Below are 17,373 nucleotides of genomic sequence, written 5' to 3'. Positions count from 1 at the left end.
GTCCTATCCTTGCAGGGTGTCTACAATTAAAGCGAGGGCAACTGATGGGGAAAGAACGGGATCCTGTAATTTGGGATGGGAACCTGTGGGAACGTCGCTGATGAAACTGGGGACATTCGGCCCCTAACTTCGGATGAGTCTTCTTTGCCAGTGAAAGAAGTCTCCCCAGCCCCCAGGCACCATTACCCTTTTCTCACCCAGTGGAAGTTTCCACAGCCTCAGTAGAACAGGCCTTTCCAACACTGAGGGATTAACCCTGCAGTGTCTAAGGAAATGGCGATGGTCCCCCGTGCTTTAGTTGACATGCAATACAATGCTAAGCATTCTCAGAACTAGCCCCTATCGTTATTTGTCTTTGCTTGTACCTCCATCTGCAGACGCTTGTCGCAGCAGGCCTCTGGAGGTGAGGTCAGAGTGGGACCCATGATGAGGTGGGCTCACTCCTCTGAACGTGAAAGGGGCTGCACAGCAGACAAAAGTGCAGAATTCTTGCGTGGCCGGAGACGCTCAGTGACCAAAAGGAACCACAGAGGATGGTCTCATCATAAATTCTTAACTGGGAAGGGAAGAACCTGGGAGGTAGTGGCATACAAGGCCTAGAGCTTCTTTAGCAAAAGGCTAATCTGACGTCAAGGGAGCGCCATCCCTCGGTCTTAAGTATGTAGGATAACATGCCTGTGAAATGTCAGAGTCGTTTTCTTTTACAGACCCTTCCCAGGAACGACAACAGGCACAGGACACAAAACCACGAAACTCCTCACCGTGATATTCTTGCAAAATACCATCTCTATTTACTGCTAAGGATAAACGCTAATGGTCCTGTACCCACCAATGTAAAGGAAGTATGTATCTCTCCATTTAACTTTCTATCCACTCCCGGAAATTTCCCCGCTGTGCTTTCTCAGACCTCTTTCATTTACCGCCACGGAATTGCATGTAACTTGTCCTTGCCTTTTCTCCTTTGATTCTAAATGTATCAAACAAAATGCAACACTGCCATTCTCCAGAGCACTTTCTCAATCTGTTGATATCTTGCTTCTGTGCACATCCACCGTTTGGTTCAAATAAACTCCAAGACAGTCTGAGAACAATTTCCATAGGAATGAATGTCCTTCCATTGACCTAATGCAGAGGAAAGGATTCAAAGGCTAAGGGGATTGGAATGTTAGAGTGGATTTCCCATTTAGCAGCTTCACATGCAAACTGGGAGGGCACAGAACACATACCTTGCACCAATACTTCGAGAAACAAATGTGTGAGGAGAATCCCGGCATCCATCCTGGAAGCCCTCTGTGATTGCTCTTCACTGTCGTACGGAACTTACAGTCGGACGGAGCCACTCAGTAGGAAAAGCTACATGAACTCGGATCCCAAAGCGGCAGGATTTGGATGCTGAGGTAGCGAGGGCAGCACTGAATGGCCACAGGCCAGGTGGGTGCGATTCCCCTAATGCACAGCCCTCACAGCCTCAAGCAGAAGAGTCTGACTCCCACAGACCGACCTTGGAGACTAGTTAACCGTGGTGTTCCTAGGAGCGAAATACATAGGAAGCCCACTAAGTTTTTCTGGGTCTGTGTAAACAAAAAGTTCTAGATCAAATGAGCAAGTCGAATTCAACTCATGGAAACACAGACTCACGGCCCCCATTTGATTCCCAGACGTGATCCACTTTACAGATGCCAAACCCCTTAAATGTAAAGGAGGCCTGGCTCCCTTGAGGAATGATCCTGGGACACTGGTGAAAATTTATGCTGTACATCTTTCTCCTCACCTTCCCGGAAGAGAACTTTTATCATGGGGACTCTACATGGTGGAAAGGAATTAATCAGGATGAAATCCTAAATGTAGTAAGAAATTTCACACGTTTTTCCATAAGGCAGGTCCCCTTTGCCTCAGGCAGTTATTTCGTGAGCCAGCTCTAATGAATTCCTTGCTGGGAATGCTTGCATTGAACAAACCACTGAGATCCTAAGGTGTGGGCAGGCAGAGCAGGTAAGGGAAGGAGAGGCGGGCTGTCAGTCCAGTGTGGCAAACTGGGAGTAACCTGGAAATTGGAACCCAAGTCCGTAGCAGGGAGATTCCCTGACGGAGGAGTCACCCTCTCTGTGATGTGTCCTCCCCCATCTTGCAGCTTCTGGCAGGAATCCTATTGCGAAGGCAGCCAGCTTATATCAGAAATACAGGGCCGTTCCTCAGCTCCATGTTAGGTTATCCCATCAGACAACAAGCCCCTTTCCCTGGGCAAGTGACTTACTCAAAGCAGCCGATGTGATGTGTCCCTAGATGATGGGCTCACGGAGGGGTGTCTTACATCTGCACAGGTCCCAGGGTCCCAGTTCTCTTCACTGAGCCTCCCTGCAGGTCAGCACAGCTCCTGCTGAGGACAAAACAGCCCAGAGCAGCAACATCCAGTTTCAGCACAGAGTCAGGTGGGGCATTTAGGAACTGTGAATTTCAGGTTCCAAAGAAGCCAGAGGCTTTGCTTTGGCAGCAGCAACGCAAGAGCTGCAAGGCCACACAGCACTGTCCCATGTCCAAGGGACAAACCAGGCTATCTGAAGCCTCGTGTATCTCGTGGGTCTTAGAGCCCACATGGCCCACTCAGAAATACGCACATACGCCCGACATCATCAGATATCTGATGGACCACATGTCTGGTTTCACAAGCGTTACTTAGAAACTGAAAACTGCTTCAAGAACCGAAATGTGTATCTCCACATAGACCTTGCCTTTTTGCTTGTTTCCCTTATTCCACAGTCAACCATCTGAGCAAAACCATCACCGATACAAACATGTATGTGTTGTTTTTTTTTGGTGTTTTTTTTTTTAACATTCAGAGAGTTTATATTCCAATCTGCTCACCAGAGTAAAACAGCAGGGAAGGTGGATAACATTCACACCTTTTTTTGTTCACGTTTCCCTGATGACGACGATCCCTCTACTATTTATGAAATTAGAATTATGTAACATTTGACATCAATTTTGCCACACATCCAGATGCCACAAGCCATGACACAAAAAAAGCCATTTGAAAATGCTTTGTTTGGTGTCATTGCAATTACAGGGTTCCTGGCAGAGCTTCCCTTTGGGATCCTGACTGCAATGCTGGGAGGAGAATTCAGTAGCAGCAACAAAGCTGAAGAAGAGCCTTGGAAGGTGTTTTCTTTTTCTCCTTTGTGTTGTCTGTGGCTTTTCTCCAGCCCAGCAATTGATTTCATTATCCTTCCCACTTGGAGAAGATAGAAACTCAATATTTGAACATATGTTGCCCACCTAAATCTTATCTTTTTGAATCCTAAGGACTTTTGTCCATCCTGCCTAGAGAAGAGAACACAAACCAAAGTCATCAAGTCCCTGTGCTTTTCTCTCCCCTCCCAGTGTCCAGTGTGGTGAAAGGAGCCAAGGACAACAGTGATCTCACTGTCCCACTGGTGGGTGTATTATTTCCAATATCTGTAAGTGACATACACTGAGCAAATGGTCTCAGGACAAGATGAAACAGTTTTGCTGTGAAAATCAACAGGTAATGAACCAGTAGCAGCAGAATCACACGAGCAAAGAGGGTCCATGTTCACCCCTTTGTTGGGGAAGCTGCATGCACAAGGGACAGGAGCCAAGAGGAGTGACGAGTGCAGGAGCAGTCCCTGAGCAGGGGGAAGGCAAGGGACCCTGAGCACAGGCGAGAGCTGGCTGCAGTCAGGAGCAGGTACGCTCAGGGGCGGCAGGGGATGCCAGGGGAGAAGCACCTCCACTGGGTTTGCGAAGCTCAGGAACCTCCCCCCCATAGCTTCTGTGCTCTCCATGAATTATTAGGAGAGGTCACTGGATTGGAAGCCGGGTACCAGTGAGTAAGGGAGAGGTGTAGGAAGGTGACAGGGAAAGTGAGAAGCAGTGCTCTCCTGGTCATGGATTCAAGATGAACAGTTCAGGAAGGTGTCTGGTTTTGTCATCAAACCCCAGGTGCTGAGATACAGGTGGGGATGTGCCCCTTGTTGGAGCACAGCAGGAGAGGATGGAGAGTCCATGTGGCAGGGAGCCAAGCGTGCAGGAGGGGGAGTTTATCCCCCTGGGTAAGCTGGGTAAGGACGGGCCTGGTGCAAGGTGAGGAAGGCTGTGGGGTCCACACTGCAGGTCTCCCAGAGGTTGAAGTCAGTGCAAACACAGGCATTAGCGGCAGAGGGTTGGATGAGCAGGGCAGGGTGTTGAGGTGAGGAGAGAGGGGAATGCTAGAAGGGACTTCAAGGAGGGGCGGGATTTCCTGTTGTCCAGTTGTCATGCAGGGGTGGTGGAGCAGTTTATGCGTCCAAAAGTTCAGCTTTGGGAGACCCACGAGGAGCGAGGAGCAATGCCGGGAGCAGGAGGCACGGTGTGCCTGGGAGACTCAAGCCTCCAGCTGGCACACCTCCCTCTTGGCCACAGAAGGCGTTGTCCTCCTTTTGTTGATCTGCTGCGGCCTTAGGATCCGAGGGTGGTGGACATCTTACAAGGAGGCCTCCACCCACTCAGACAAATGGCGCAGCGAGCAGGGTCCCCCGCTCAACAGGAGGGTTCCCTGGACTGAAGGCTGAGAGGAGGCAAGTGAGTGTGTCAGCAGTTGTAGGTGTTCACAGGCAGGTGGAGGTAGGGGGAGGGGTGATGGGGGGCAAGGCCTGGGGGGATAGGAGGAAGAGCTGGGGATTGCCCATGTCCCTCACTTGTAAGGGAGGGGCGGGTGGAGCAACTGGGTTACAAGTGACCCAGTCCCTCAACTGAAAGTCTGTCACAGGGACTGGAAGGAAAGTTCCGCCAGATGTGGGCTCCAGACTGACACCAACCTAAGGGGTCCGTGCGCAGGCCCAGAAACCGTCAATTGCACCACAGCTCCAGCCCTATTGGTGCAGGAGTCCTGGGTACAAGAACGTCACACGCTGTTGCTATGGTTTCGAGGGCGGGACTTACGAAGACGCCAGCTGGTTTTGGTTCCCAGAGGTCTCTTGGGCTGAGGTTTGCTTTATCTGGCCTTTATTGGCATGAAGGCTTCACATACCTTTTGTGGTGTTCTTTCTGAAAACTACAGAAAAGGAGGGAGTTTGTGCCAGAAAGCTGCAAGCTCAGTTTCTCTGGACAGTAGATGGCAGTGTGGGACCGTATAAAAGTCTCCCTCCCCCGCCCTTCCTGTCTGAAAAAAACTACTCTAAGTTTCCACCACAATAAATGGCTCTTTCTTTCTAAGCCTACCTGTGCCAGGCCCAACACTGGACAAAAGGCCCCCATCAGTAGCATCCCTGCTAGAAACCAAGTGTCCTGGCTCCACAGAATCTTCTGCTGATCTGATTGTCTTGTCACCAGATTTCCTCCCGTTGTTATAGTTTTTTTATCCATGTATTCTCCACTTACCCATGTCACTCTAAGCTCGTTGTAGAATATTTGGAGGACTCACAAATTATAAGAAAGCAATCCAAACCATAGTCCCATCGCCCAAGGATGACCATTAATTTGGGAAGAATTTCGTTACTGGTTTTCTCACCTATAAAGGTGCACAGTAAACACTATGAGATTCATATTGCATTGTGACTTCACCAGATTTTATGAAACTCAGAGCATGAGGTAACTGTTCTAAACATCATTTGAAAAAGCTTGAAACTTTTTAATGCATTTCTCTTCCTGAAAGTATAAGTCGTCAAAAAGAGGGAAAATATTATATTTCATAACCTGACATACACAGCAAAACTAACCCAATTCCTTTCTCAAAGTGCAATAGCATATTGTAACCTTCCTAAATTCTGCAGCTACATTTTTGCCCGTCTTTTTCTTTGCTTACCTTTGTATTTTCAATGTATGAAATCCATTTGTTTTATCTGTCCTCTAGCATGCTCACCTTATCTTCCCTGTGGTGAGGGCCAACTGCCCCCTTCATCCTGCCCAGTGGGGCAGGGAGATTACAGAACCCACTGAGAAGATTAAGTCATATATTCACTCCTAATTTTTCTGTCGGGCGATAAAGGAAATTCTTCTATTTGCAGTCAACTGGGAAGGCAGAGAAAAGACAACAGAAAAATTGAGAAATCATTCACCACCCAATCACTTTCACCTCGTTTGCATATCAGCTTCATTTTTACGTCCTTGTCATAGTGCAGTATGCAATAAGGAACTCTGAAGTCTCAATGGTTGACGTTAGGTAATTCATTTATCTTCTGGAAATGCCACTTTCTCTACACTCTAGCACATGCACCTTCCACATATCCGACCTTGTGTTTCAAACATAAAAAAGAACGCCGGGACTAACTTCTTGCATAAACTCATGACCACATTTTAGATAATGTGTCTTGCCTGGATTCCTACAGGTTGACACACTTGTCACCTTCCTTTAACTAGGAACCCAGTCCACTGCCCCTGTCATTATATCCTGAGAGTAATGGTAATTTTTTAAGTGCCTGCAAGGTGTCAGGTAAAACCTATGTCACTACTGTTTCAATAAGGCTTTTAAGAAGTATTTGTGAGATTCAATACCCATTTCTATATTTAATGCCTATGCATTTATTTTATATCTTCCTCATGCAAAATGGATTAATGGAAATTCATATAAGGAGATTTAATTAACTTTAAAATGAATAGTTGAGAAAATAAGAATACGCGACATGAGAATTTTCAATGAATATGAAGTGACATGAACGTGAAGTTAATTCGCTACCTCCATGTCTCCTTTGCTTGTTTTCTTTTCATTCTGATACCTATACTCCTTCCCAAGGGCATCCAATCATGTCTAATCAAGAGCTGCCCACTGGGCTGTGGAAACACATGATCCAGGCCATGATCGTACTGGAGACCAAGAACGCACTGCTCCTTCACCCCACTTCTGGACTCAATTCCTGGACCTTGTACATCTCTCTTCCTGCCTCTGAAAAGAATCAGCTGACAATGAAAGGAGTTCATCCTGCAAGAGGAGACACCGTAAAATAATTAAAACAGGCCCCACTTTTCCTTGGTTCAATCCTTGTCTCCTTGAAATTGTTTTTCACGATTCTTCCCTCCTGCACCTCCTTTGGCACCTCCTCTAACCCGGAAAACAGAACAAACAAAAGACGTACAAAAACAGCTGTCAAACAACTTTTCTGAAGGCTGCTGGAATGAGATTTGCACCAAGAGTCAGAGAAGCAGCAGAACCAATTCCCAGCCTCTCCAACCACACATGAGCAGCTGATACAGAAACTGCAACCTGGGAACAGCAGAGGCATGGACCTCTCTTCTGCTTTCCCTGCACTGGGACCTCTGCTCTCCTTCCCCTCTACATGGGCTTCTCATGCCCTTTGCATATCCATATTCCTTCCTGCTACTTTCCCTGTACAGTCTCCAGTTCTGCTTCAGCTCAGAGGTGTCCCTGGTCTGTAGGTGACACACATCAGCTGGATGAAGCCTTTAACCTCCATTTGAATCACTTGAACTGGAGTCTTTTCTCCCCAGGTGCTACCACTGATTTGACCCCAATTTCCCAGAAGTAAAAGCACAGAGTTCTACAGGGTCACGTGCATGAGGGACAGTCAACACTGGTCAATAGGAAGCATTTTCTGAAGGCAACTCCCAGTGTTCCCAATAGTGAGACTACAGGGAAAAGTGTGCCCGAGTCATCACAGGGCTCAGGTTCTACAGACACGCCTGGCAGGGATCTAATGGCAGCATTTTTCTCATCTGATAATGGGCATATTTGTACTAACCTACCAGGTAAGGTTTCCCTCATGGATGAGACGGCAGTACATACAGAGGCTGTAGTGCACTGCCTGACACAGTATATACGCAAAACGCCTTCCCACATGACTTTGTAACAGGTAGGAGCACAAGCTCTTGAATAATAACTTCAGGGGTAGTAAAGCCTTTCCCTACATCCTTAAATTGCACACAATGTGTGTCTGTGTCAGAATAACGCACCAAAGGATGCCATTAGTTATCAAATATAGCAACTATGATTTCCCATTTGGAAAAGGTACTCCATGAAAAGCTCGCTAAACTGAAATGAAGGCTCTAATTCGTCTTGGTTTGGGTTTTTGATGATGCTGCAGTCCATACACTTATTAACTCAGGGGAATGTCTAGTGTATGAGACGAGATCAAAAATATATTAGCTTTTAAAAGATGTTTCTCTTTCAGATAATCTTTCCATTACAACAAGGCGGGTATAGGTGCTTCACAGCGTTGGGGATCTAAACTCTGGGCCACTTTTCATGTCTGTACGCCTAAGGAAGGCCCAGTGTGTTCATGTTTACAATTTCAGTATTCCCCATTCTTCCTTTCGTGTCGGGGGCAGTGGCATCAACGGGAATATTACGGTATGTAGACCATTGAACTCTACAGAAGAGGAAAGCTAACGCTTCCTAGAATGAATTCCAACACACACAGGAGAAAAGCAGAGTTTCTGACTGGGAGCAGCAGCCCTCTCACCACAGCTTTCCTGCGTGGTCCTCCGTGTTCAACTGGTACCTCAGTGCAAGTCCCCTTCTTAAAATGGAAGAAACAGCAGCTGAGAAAGCAAAGCGGCTCAGAGAGTAAAAAAACGGTAAGGCTGGTAGACCAGGAACCGGAAGGGAGTTCTCCTGAGCCCTGGCCCAAGGCCCTCCAGGAGACCGGAGTGGAAGAAAATACTAGGGAAGAACTGGGTGTCCAATAAGCAGGAGCATTTATGGTAAAGAAGTTGTCACGATCAATGTGTTCAAACTATTCGTGGTCAGTACTGCTAAAATGAGACATAATTGGAAGGAACCTGGGACTGTTTTCTGTTCTGTGAGGCTTGATATAAATGTATGTCCAAGTATTAGCTGGACTTAGTGAGAAAGACATCTACGTTCAGATCAGGCTGGCTTCATACAAAGTGGGGGCAGATGCCTTGTTCCCAATTCCAATAGCCTGGCGGTGTTTGGGCCCCTAAGGTCATGTTCAGTGTATTCTTTATACCCACAGCCCCTCATTACATCACCCAAACCAAGCATCCCAGGCAGCAGGACAGGGTGACTGCAGTTTGGAACCTCGAGACCAAATCACCATACAGTATGTTCCAGAATCCATGGTCTATGAACCAATCATGCAGCAGGCCAGGGTGCTTCTGAAAAGATAGCTGATGAACCCAGGGAGCAATATTAAAGATGCACCACCTCGACCAACACAATTCTCTGCTACGTCCTGTTCCCTTAAGCCTCACTCAACTTTTTTTGGAATGAAGGAAAGAGGCTTGAAACACGAAGGACTTTCGGTGTATCCTGAGTCTGTCACCAACAATGTAAATGGATCTCCGTCAAGTGACCTAGTACAACTCAGAGAATCTCATTTTAAGAAATGTTAATGACATAGACTCATGCCGACTTGAAAAGGGCCAAATGAAAACAAAAACAAACAACAACAATAAAAACCCCATGTAGAACTGTTGCTATATTATAATCCACGGCTGGGCAAAGACGGATTTTTACACATAGAAAGAAAAGTGTCCTGAAAATCATATTTCGAAAAATTTCCCTATGCTGAGTGAGCCCCCACTCCGCGTTAGGTAGGCTTCCAGGTGCTGGGGATACAGGCGTGCACCAGACAGGCACTGCGCTCCTGCGGTCGCAAAGGGGAACCCGGGTGCTGCCTTTGCATCTTACATGGGTCGCTGTGTCCTCAACTCAACACTCACAAAAGCTTTCTACATTTACAACACCTCAGCGTTACTTTTCTGTACAATGACGTTAAATATGAAAACGACTTTCAACCCTGTAAAACTGACTTTAAACCCGAAGGAGGTAGAGGTTAGGATGCAAAAAGGAAGGTAAGTACAGCTCTTGAAGAAAAATGCTAAGGGGAGTTAGCACAAAACACTAATACTGGCCTAGGCGGGGTGCCGGCACTGTGGTTTGGGTGACCCTTCAGTACATTTATCTGTCGTCCAAAGCTTCTACCCTGACATGAGGGCGTTTCATAACGGAGGAACCTATGGATACAGGCCCAGCCAAGGCCAAACGAGGTGGGGAAAGACAGCGACCAGCGCATTCGGAAAAACAGAACCACAAGTTCCTGAGGAACCCAAGCAGCCCAGGAGAAGAAGAGGTAATTTGGAAGGAACAGGGATTTTTGTCCCCAGGCACAAGCTTTACAAAACAGATCCACGGAAAGGGAGCCCAACAAACAGCAAGGCCCGGGATCGTGCGCAGGCGCAGAAGGAAAACAGCGCGATGCGGTGAAGACACTGCCGAGTTTTTTCTAACGAGAAGGGCGGGGGAGCGGGGAGCCGGCGCCTGCGCGGCACAACACTGCCCCCTGCTGCGCACAGAAACTCCGTGCTTCACGGGCAAGTCAAACACCGCTCCGTTTCAGGAGGTTTCCGAGGAGACCTAGGCGGAGGAAGAACAGCGCGCTGACCCCGAAGCCCCGCGGAGCACTGCGACCACCCGAGTGGTGCCGCCGGGCAGCCCTGGGCACGGCCCCCGCTCCCGAGGCTGCCCTCGGAATCGCTGCGACAAAGGCCGCGAGTGCACGCCCCTGGGCGGATGCGCATGCGTGGCGGTGCTGCGCCCGGATTGGCCAGTTCTGAGCCTGCGCGCGGGGGCGCCGTGAGGTCGTTGCCGTTCGCCCTGCAGCCTTGTGCCGGAGGTGCCTTCTGCACCCTGTTTGCACTGTGCGCTAGCGTCCCCGCTCTGTGACGTCCACGTCCTGTCGCCCGACTGACACAGCGGTCCCTGCGCCCCTCGTGCGGCGCCTGTACCACTGCCCTAGTCATCCTGCTCCCGCCCGGCCTACTCAGCTTCTGCCTTCGGCTGGCGGGCCTGAGACACCGTCCTCCTCCCCCTCCTCTTCCTCTCAGCCTCACTTTCGGGAACCCTCTGGGCCCAGGGGCCTCGCCCTGGCCTAAGCAGAGCCTCTCTGTCCTCAGACATGCTATGGTCCTCCGGATACCGCATCCCCTGCCCAAGGTACAGCCTGGGGCATCAGGGAATCCACCCCACCTATGTCCCCCCCCCCCCCACATACACACACACAAATGAACACATGATGTCCCTTTGTAGCCCTCCGTGACTCGTCACCTCAACACCCTGCCATAGGAGTCCAGCTCCCTCACTCTAATGGGTCTGCTCATACAGCCTTCAACTTCTGGGGGTGTCCAGTGTGGACCCCACAGCTTTGGACATCTTCCATCAGGCCCCGTCTTACCCAGCTTACTCAGTACCACAAACTGCCCATCAGGCACCCTCTCTAGCTGTTCTCTCCTGTCCTTACTCTGCTGCTCTGTGTCAATAAGTCCATGTCTCTGTCTGAGACCCTGAGCAGTGATCACAGAACTGGAAACTTGACTGAATTATCTTAAATCCATGATCAGGAAAGCATTACTTCTCACTTTCCATGTCATGCTACCGACACAACTGCCTTATTCACAGGGGACCCACTTCCTTTCCAATGGCCTCAGCGAATAATTCATGGAGAAGACAGAAGTAATGGGGGGGGGGGACTTCTGAGAGCTGCCCCAAACCAATCCACGTCTTTCTGACCTGGCATCCTCTGCTGCCCGGGAGGATTCCCGCTCCTCACTGCAGCCTGCCATCACCCAGTGTTCAGGATTCCATGCCTTCCAGCTGCTCCGGGAACTTGCTCCTGCACTTACCACACTCCTCTCCTGAACCCTCACCTCCTTCTGCATGCAGCCTTCCCCCAACAGAGGGGTGCTTGGAAACCCATCTCCTTCCCACGTGTCATTCTGCAGCTGCTGGCGCGATAAACGTGTTGATTTTAAAAGCAAAACTATTTCCAGTGCTGGTGATGGCTCCATGTCAAGGAGAGCAATGGCTGGGTACCCCATTTCTTTTTCAGGGCCCATGCCCCCGGCCACTGGAGATACTTTTATTTTCACATTATACTGGAGGGAGGAATTAATTGAGGGAGAGGGGCGGAACTGGACAGTTTTCTTTTTTTTAATTTTTATTTATTTATTTTTTTAAAATTAAATTTATTGGGGTGACAATTGTTAGTAAAATTACATAGATTTCAGGTGTACAATTCTGTATTACATCATCTATAAATCCCATTGTGTGTTCATCACCCAGAGTCAGTTCTCCTTCCATCACCATATATTCGATCCCCCTTACCCTCATCTCCCACCCCCCACCCCCCGCCCCCCTTACCCTCTGGCAACCACTAAACTATTGTCTGTGTCTATGAGTTTCTGTTTCTCATTTGTTTGTCTTGTTCTTTTGTTGTTTTTGGTTTATATACCACATATCCGTGAAATCACATGGTTCTCTGCTTTTTCTCTCTGACTTGTTTCGCTCAGCATTACTCTCTCAAGATCCAACCATGTTGTCACAAATGTTCCTATATCATCTTTTCTTACTGCCGAATAGTATTCCATTGTGTATATATACCACAACTTCTTTATCCATTCATCTATCGAAGGACATTTTGGTTGTTTCCATGTCTTGGCCACCGTAAACAAAGCTGCAATGAACATTGGAGCACACGTGTCTTTATCTCTAAATGTTTTCAGATTTTTTGGGTAGATACCCAGAAGAGGGATTGCTGGGTCATATGGCAATTCTATTCGTAATTCTTTGAGGAACCTCCACACTGCCTTCCATAATGGCTGCACCAGTCTGCATTCCCACCAACAGTGTATGAGGGTTCCTTTTTCTCCACAGCCTCTCCAACATTTGTTATTATATGTCTTGTTGATGATAGCCATTCTGACTGGGGTGAGGTGATATCTCATTGTGGTTTTGATTTGCATTTCTCTGATGATTAGTGATGTTGAGCATTTTTTCATATGTCTATTTGCCATTTGTATGTCCTCTTTGGAGAAATGTCTCTTCAGGTCCTCTGCCCATTTTTCAATTGGGTTGTTTGTTTTTTTGGTGTTGAGTTGCATGAGTTCCTTGTATATTCTGGATACTAGCCCCTTATCGGAGGCACTGTTTGCAAAAATCTTCTCCCATTCAGTTGGTGGCCTCTTTATTTTGTCAATGGTTTCTTTTGCTGTGCAGAAGCTTTTAAGTTTCATATAGTCCCATTAGTTTATTTTAGCTTTTACTTCCATTGCCTTTGGAGTCAAGTTCATTAAATGCTCTTTGAACCCAAGGTCCATAAGTTTAGTACCTATGTTTTCTTCTATGCAGTTTATTGTGTCAGGTCTTATGCTTAAGTCTTTGATCCATTTTGAATTAACTTTGGTACATGGTGACAGATAGCAGTCCAGTTTCATTCTTTTGCACGTGGCTATCCAATTCTCCCAGCACCATTTATTGAAGAGGCTGTCTTTCCTCCATTATATGTTTTTAGCTTCTTTGTCAAAAATTATCTGTCCATATCTATGTGGTTTTATTTCTGGGTTCTCAATTCTATTCCATTGGTCTATGTGTCTGTTTTTCTGCCAATACCATGCTGTTTTGATTATTGTAGCCCTGTAGTACAAGCCAAAGTCAGGAAGTGTGATACCTCCATTATTGTTCTTTTTCCTTAAGATTGCTTTGGCTATTCGGGGTCTTTTGTGGTTCCAAACAAATCTGATGATTTTTTGTTCTATTTCTTTAAAATATGCCATTGGGATTTTGATGGGGATTGCATTGAATGTGTATATTGCTTTGGGTAATATGGCCGTTTTAACTATGTTGATTATTCCAATCCATGAGCACGGAATGTCTTTCCATTTCTTTGTGTCTTCTTCAATTTCTTTCAAAAATGTCTTATAGTTTTCAGCATATAGGTCTTTCACATCCTTGGTTAAGTTTATTCCTAGGTATTTTATTCTTTTTGCTGCAATTGCAAAAGGAATTGTTTTTTGTATTTCTTTTTCTGAGTTTTCATTGTTAGTATATAGGAAGGCAATGGACTTTTGTGCGTTGATTTTGTAGCCGGCAACTTTACTGTATTCGTTGATTGTTTCTAATAGCTTTTTGGTGGAGTCTTTAGGGTTTTCTATATATAGCATCATGTCATCTGCAAAGAGTGATAATTTAACTTCTTCATTCCCAATTTGGATGCCTTTTATTTCTTTCTCTTGCCTGATTGCTCTGGCAAGGACTTCCAACACTATGTTGAAAAACAGAGGTGATAGGGGACAGCCCTGTCGTGTTCCTGAACGTAGAGCAAAGGGCTTCAGTTTTTCTCCATTAGTTATGAGATTAGCAGAGGGCTTGTCATATATGGCCTTTATTATGTTAAGGTATTTTCCTTCTATACCCATTTTATTAAGTGTTTTAATCATAAATGGATGTTGTATCTTGTCAAATGCTTTTTCTGCATCAATTGATATAGTCATATGATTTTTGTCCTTTATTTTGTTTATGTGATGTATCACATTGATGGATTTGCGGATGTTGAACCATCCTTGTGCCCCGGGGATGAACCCCACTTGGTCGTGATGAATAATCTTTTTAATGCATTGTTGCATTCGATTTGCTAGAATTTTATTTAGGATTTTTGCATCGGTATTCATTAGAGATATTGGTCTGTAGTTTTGTTTTTTTGTGCTGTCCTTACCGAACTGGACAGTTTTCAATAGGGCTGGAGTGTGAGTTAAACCTTTGGAGTTTGCTTTTTACTCTTGAAGGCTTGACAGAAATTACGTACAACAGAAACTGTTCCACCCTACATCATTTTACCTCTTTCTTCATTATGCAGGACTCAGCTCGTACCTAGTTTACTTCATGGTTTCCTGTAGATTGTAGTAGCGTGGTCTGTAGAACTGGCATTGGGGGCAGAATAGTCGACACAGTCATTATAAACTTAACTCCCTAAAACATGTTAAATCTGGCTTTCTCAGATTTTCCCTCAGTGCATTTCAGACTTTTAAAACTGTAAACGTAAAGCAATTAAACGCTTCTATTTCACTATGTGTGCAACACTTTGAACGAGAAGTTTGATTTTAAACTTATATGCGCTATGGAGGTTTTATAATGAGGGAAATAAATGCCGTCTACAGTGACTGAAAAAAAAACTGTTTCAACTTCTCCTGTTTATCTGCACAACCCCCTTCAACACAAGTTTTGTACCTACCACTCCACTGCTGCTGGTCTTGTCAAGGCCACAACTAATTTCCATATTTTCTGATCCCACATATGCTTTTGTATGCTCATCTTAGATATGATTTTGTCGCCTTGGCCCATGTGACCATGCTGTTCTTCCTCACTCTACTTCATTTTATATATCTGACGTGAGGGGTTTAGTGACCACATATGGTCCGAACATTCTGGACAAGGCACACGTTGCACAGTGTGCTCCGTTGACCTGGATAGAGTAGGGGAAGTCGGGGGTCAACATGAAAGACAAGGCCCGGCAAAGAGTGTCTGTTCCAGTCACGGGGGGAAAGGCCCACAGGGGCAGTGGCAGGCACAGGTCACAGAGCTCAGACAGGGCAGGTGAGACAAGTGGTGCAGAGGCCCTCCATGTCAAGGAGGGTTTCAACCCCTTCTCTCTCTAGACTCACAGGAGGACAGTGTGCACAGTGAGCCAGCAGTGTCTTTGGGCAGAGGGACGGCGCGAGTTTTGGATCACAGCTTTCTGGAGCCGATCTGGGTTCCGCTGTGGTGCAGGTGACACCCCAGGGGCCTGCTCTCCTTGCGGGGGATGTAGAAAGTGGCTGACCAGATCGCGGGTCCCAGAGGGGAACCTGAGCAGGCAAGGGGCAAATGACCCTGCAGCCGAGGCTGTGGAGCGGGCCGTCCTGCGCAGGGGCAGGTTGGAAGATGAGGAACATTCAGAGGGGTCAGCAGAGTGAGGTGAGACTGAGTCGGTCAGGGAGCACTGGGTGCTACCAAGAGCTGAGAGTCAGAAATGCAGTTTCACCAGCCCCACATGGGCGCTGTGGGTCAGTTCACCGCTGGGACTGGGAAAGAGGGTCATCCTTCCTCAGAGACCACCTATGACACTGAGCCACAGAGGTGTGTCATGCATCCCCTTCCCCCATCATCACGCGGGCACACAAGCCACACGTACACCTTCCCCATCCTGTAAAGAAGTAGGGGAGTGGGTGGAAATCCAAGAGTGAGCATTTTCACTGAAACTGATTTAGCATTTGTGCACATGGCTCATTGACAAGTTTGCATCTGACAACACTTAGCAAATTAGAAGTAAGAAAGAGTTCCTCTTTCCCGTTACATTGCAGGGACGAAGGGGGGTGCTCCTCACTGAGAGCAAATCAATCAGGAAAAATCAAGGAGCCAAAGTGCCCCTGCAATCTGGGGAGCACGAGTGAATCTGGGATGTGTGCTCATCCTGGGTACCAGCTCCTCCTCTGCCCAGCTTCCAATCAGTCCCTGGGAGAGGAGACTGGGGTCCCGGCATCCGCCTCTCTTCAACCCAGGAGAACAATCAACATCTCATAAACAGAACCCTAAAACACATCACAGAAACAGGAGAGGCCCAGACAGACTCACACAGTGGAGGAGCTGAAGAGGGTTGTCAGTGAGGTGAGCACGTCTCCTGAAGGCCGTCCTTGCCTCCACAGGCGATGCCAGGCTCCTTCCCCTCGGACAAGACAGGCCTTCATCTCAAAGCCTGAGTCCTGGAGCTGGGCTTCAGGAAACGTCTCCAGAGCCAGAAAAGGAATCCTGCAGGAACATGAGGAAAGGCGGTATTTTTATGAGACGTCGTTTTCCTCCTCGTCTTTTCTCCTAAGATACATCACGCCAGTGTCTGCACTAGAGTGGAGACGCCCGGCTGAGAATCGCAGTAGTTGCTGACAGACCCAGAAACATCTCCCAAGACCTCCTGCCCAGCCGGCTGTGTCCTCAGAGAAGCGGTTCTTCGAGGGAGACCCTCCCCGTGTCTCCTAGACCTCGCGGCCCCAGGCACTGGCAGGGCCTTGGTCCTGAGAGAGCGCCAATCAACCCTGCTAGTGAAGGGCAGGTGTCAGGTCCCCACCTCCTGGCAACTGGGGTGCCCCCTGCCCTCGGAGTGTTTCCATCTAGGAGATTAAGTACCATTAAGTACTGGCAACAGCAACAATGAAACCGCAGGAACCGTAGCTAGCAGGTGTGACAGGCTTACTTTAGATGGAGCTGTATGCCTTAGAAAACATTAATGTCCGTATTGTCTCATTCGTTTCTTGTAACTCAGAAAATCATACCCTCTACCCGGCTAATCGTCCATCCACAGAGACGGCGGTGCTCTGAGGCCCTAAGTAGTCCCTCAACTGGAAATCAGGGACTAGTCCCGGAGTCTCGGGGGCTCTCGCGTCTCAACCAGAGGACCTAAAGGGGTCAATCTGGAAGACAGACTGGTTCTCTTCTTGTCACAGCCAAGGCACATCTGATCCCCTTTCCTCACCTTTTGCTGTCTCACATCTGGTCCTATGACCCTTACCATCAAACAGGGGTGAGGAGTTTAGGAAAGACAGGGAGTCCTTCACCAAGACCGTCAGTTCTGATCGTGCCTGGGTTGTGGCCACGTA

General features: G+C 47.5%; 2 protein-coding genes and 1 long non-coding RNA gene across 25 annotated transcripts in view; 2 read left to right on the top strand and 1 right to left on the bottom strand.

The window, feature by feature from the left end:
* The window catches only part of LOC148754608 (uncharacterized), a 148,184-nt gene extending 147,232 nt beyond the window's left edge, over window positions 1-952 (top strand). The window contains exon 5 of the mRNA XM_088795234.1: window positions 708-952. Within this exon, the coding sequence (XP_088651360.1) occupies window positions 708-801 (94 nt within the window). The 3' untranslated portion in view covers window positions 802-952. The remainder of the gene's footprint in view (window positions 1-707) is intronic.
* Window positions 1-17,373, bottom strand: part of LOC148754606 (P antigen family member 3-like) — a 46,841-nt gene that overhangs the window by 15,198 nt on the left and 14,270 nt on the right. For 4 of the 23 annotated variants that reach the window (XR_016020069.1, XR_016020074.1, XR_016020078.1 and 1 more), the window contains exons 2-6: window positions 16,358-16,531; window positions 5,858-6,913; window positions 2,255-5,050; window positions 1,227-1,528; window positions 952-1,122 (exon numbers count right to left, since the gene is read on the bottom strand). The exons of 2 other annotated variants lie outside the window; for them this stretch is intronic. The gene's annotated coding sequence lies outside the window, so the exon portion shown is untranslated. Of the gene's footprint in view, window positions 1-365; window positions 384-951; window positions 1,149-1,226; window positions 1,529-2,254; window positions 5,051-5,800; window positions 6,914-11,482; window positions 11,893-16,357; window positions 16,532-17,373 lie in introns of those variants that run through there. 17 more of the 23 variants (XM_088795258.1, XM_088795257.1, XM_088795259.1 and 14 more) reach the window with 14 other exon arrangements.
* Window positions 4,453-7,493, top strand: LOC148754607 (uncharacterized). The gene is made up of 2 exons (XR_016020093.1): window positions 4,453-4,578; window positions 6,728-7,493. It is a non-coding gene; the product is annotated as an uncharacterized LOC148754607 (long non-coding RNA).

The sequence above is a fragment of the Rhinolophus sinicus genome, chromosome 18, assembly GCF_057876585.1.
Source record: "Rhinolophus sinicus isolate RSI-liver-muscle chromosome 18, RSI-T2T, whole genome shotgun sequence".
Lineage (NCBI taxonomy): Eukaryota > Metazoa > Chordata > Mammalia > Chiroptera > Rhinolophidae > Rhinolophus > Rhinolophus sinicus.
The sequence above is the reverse complement of the archived record's forward strand: the minus strand, read 5'-3'. Positions and strand labels throughout refer to the sequence as shown.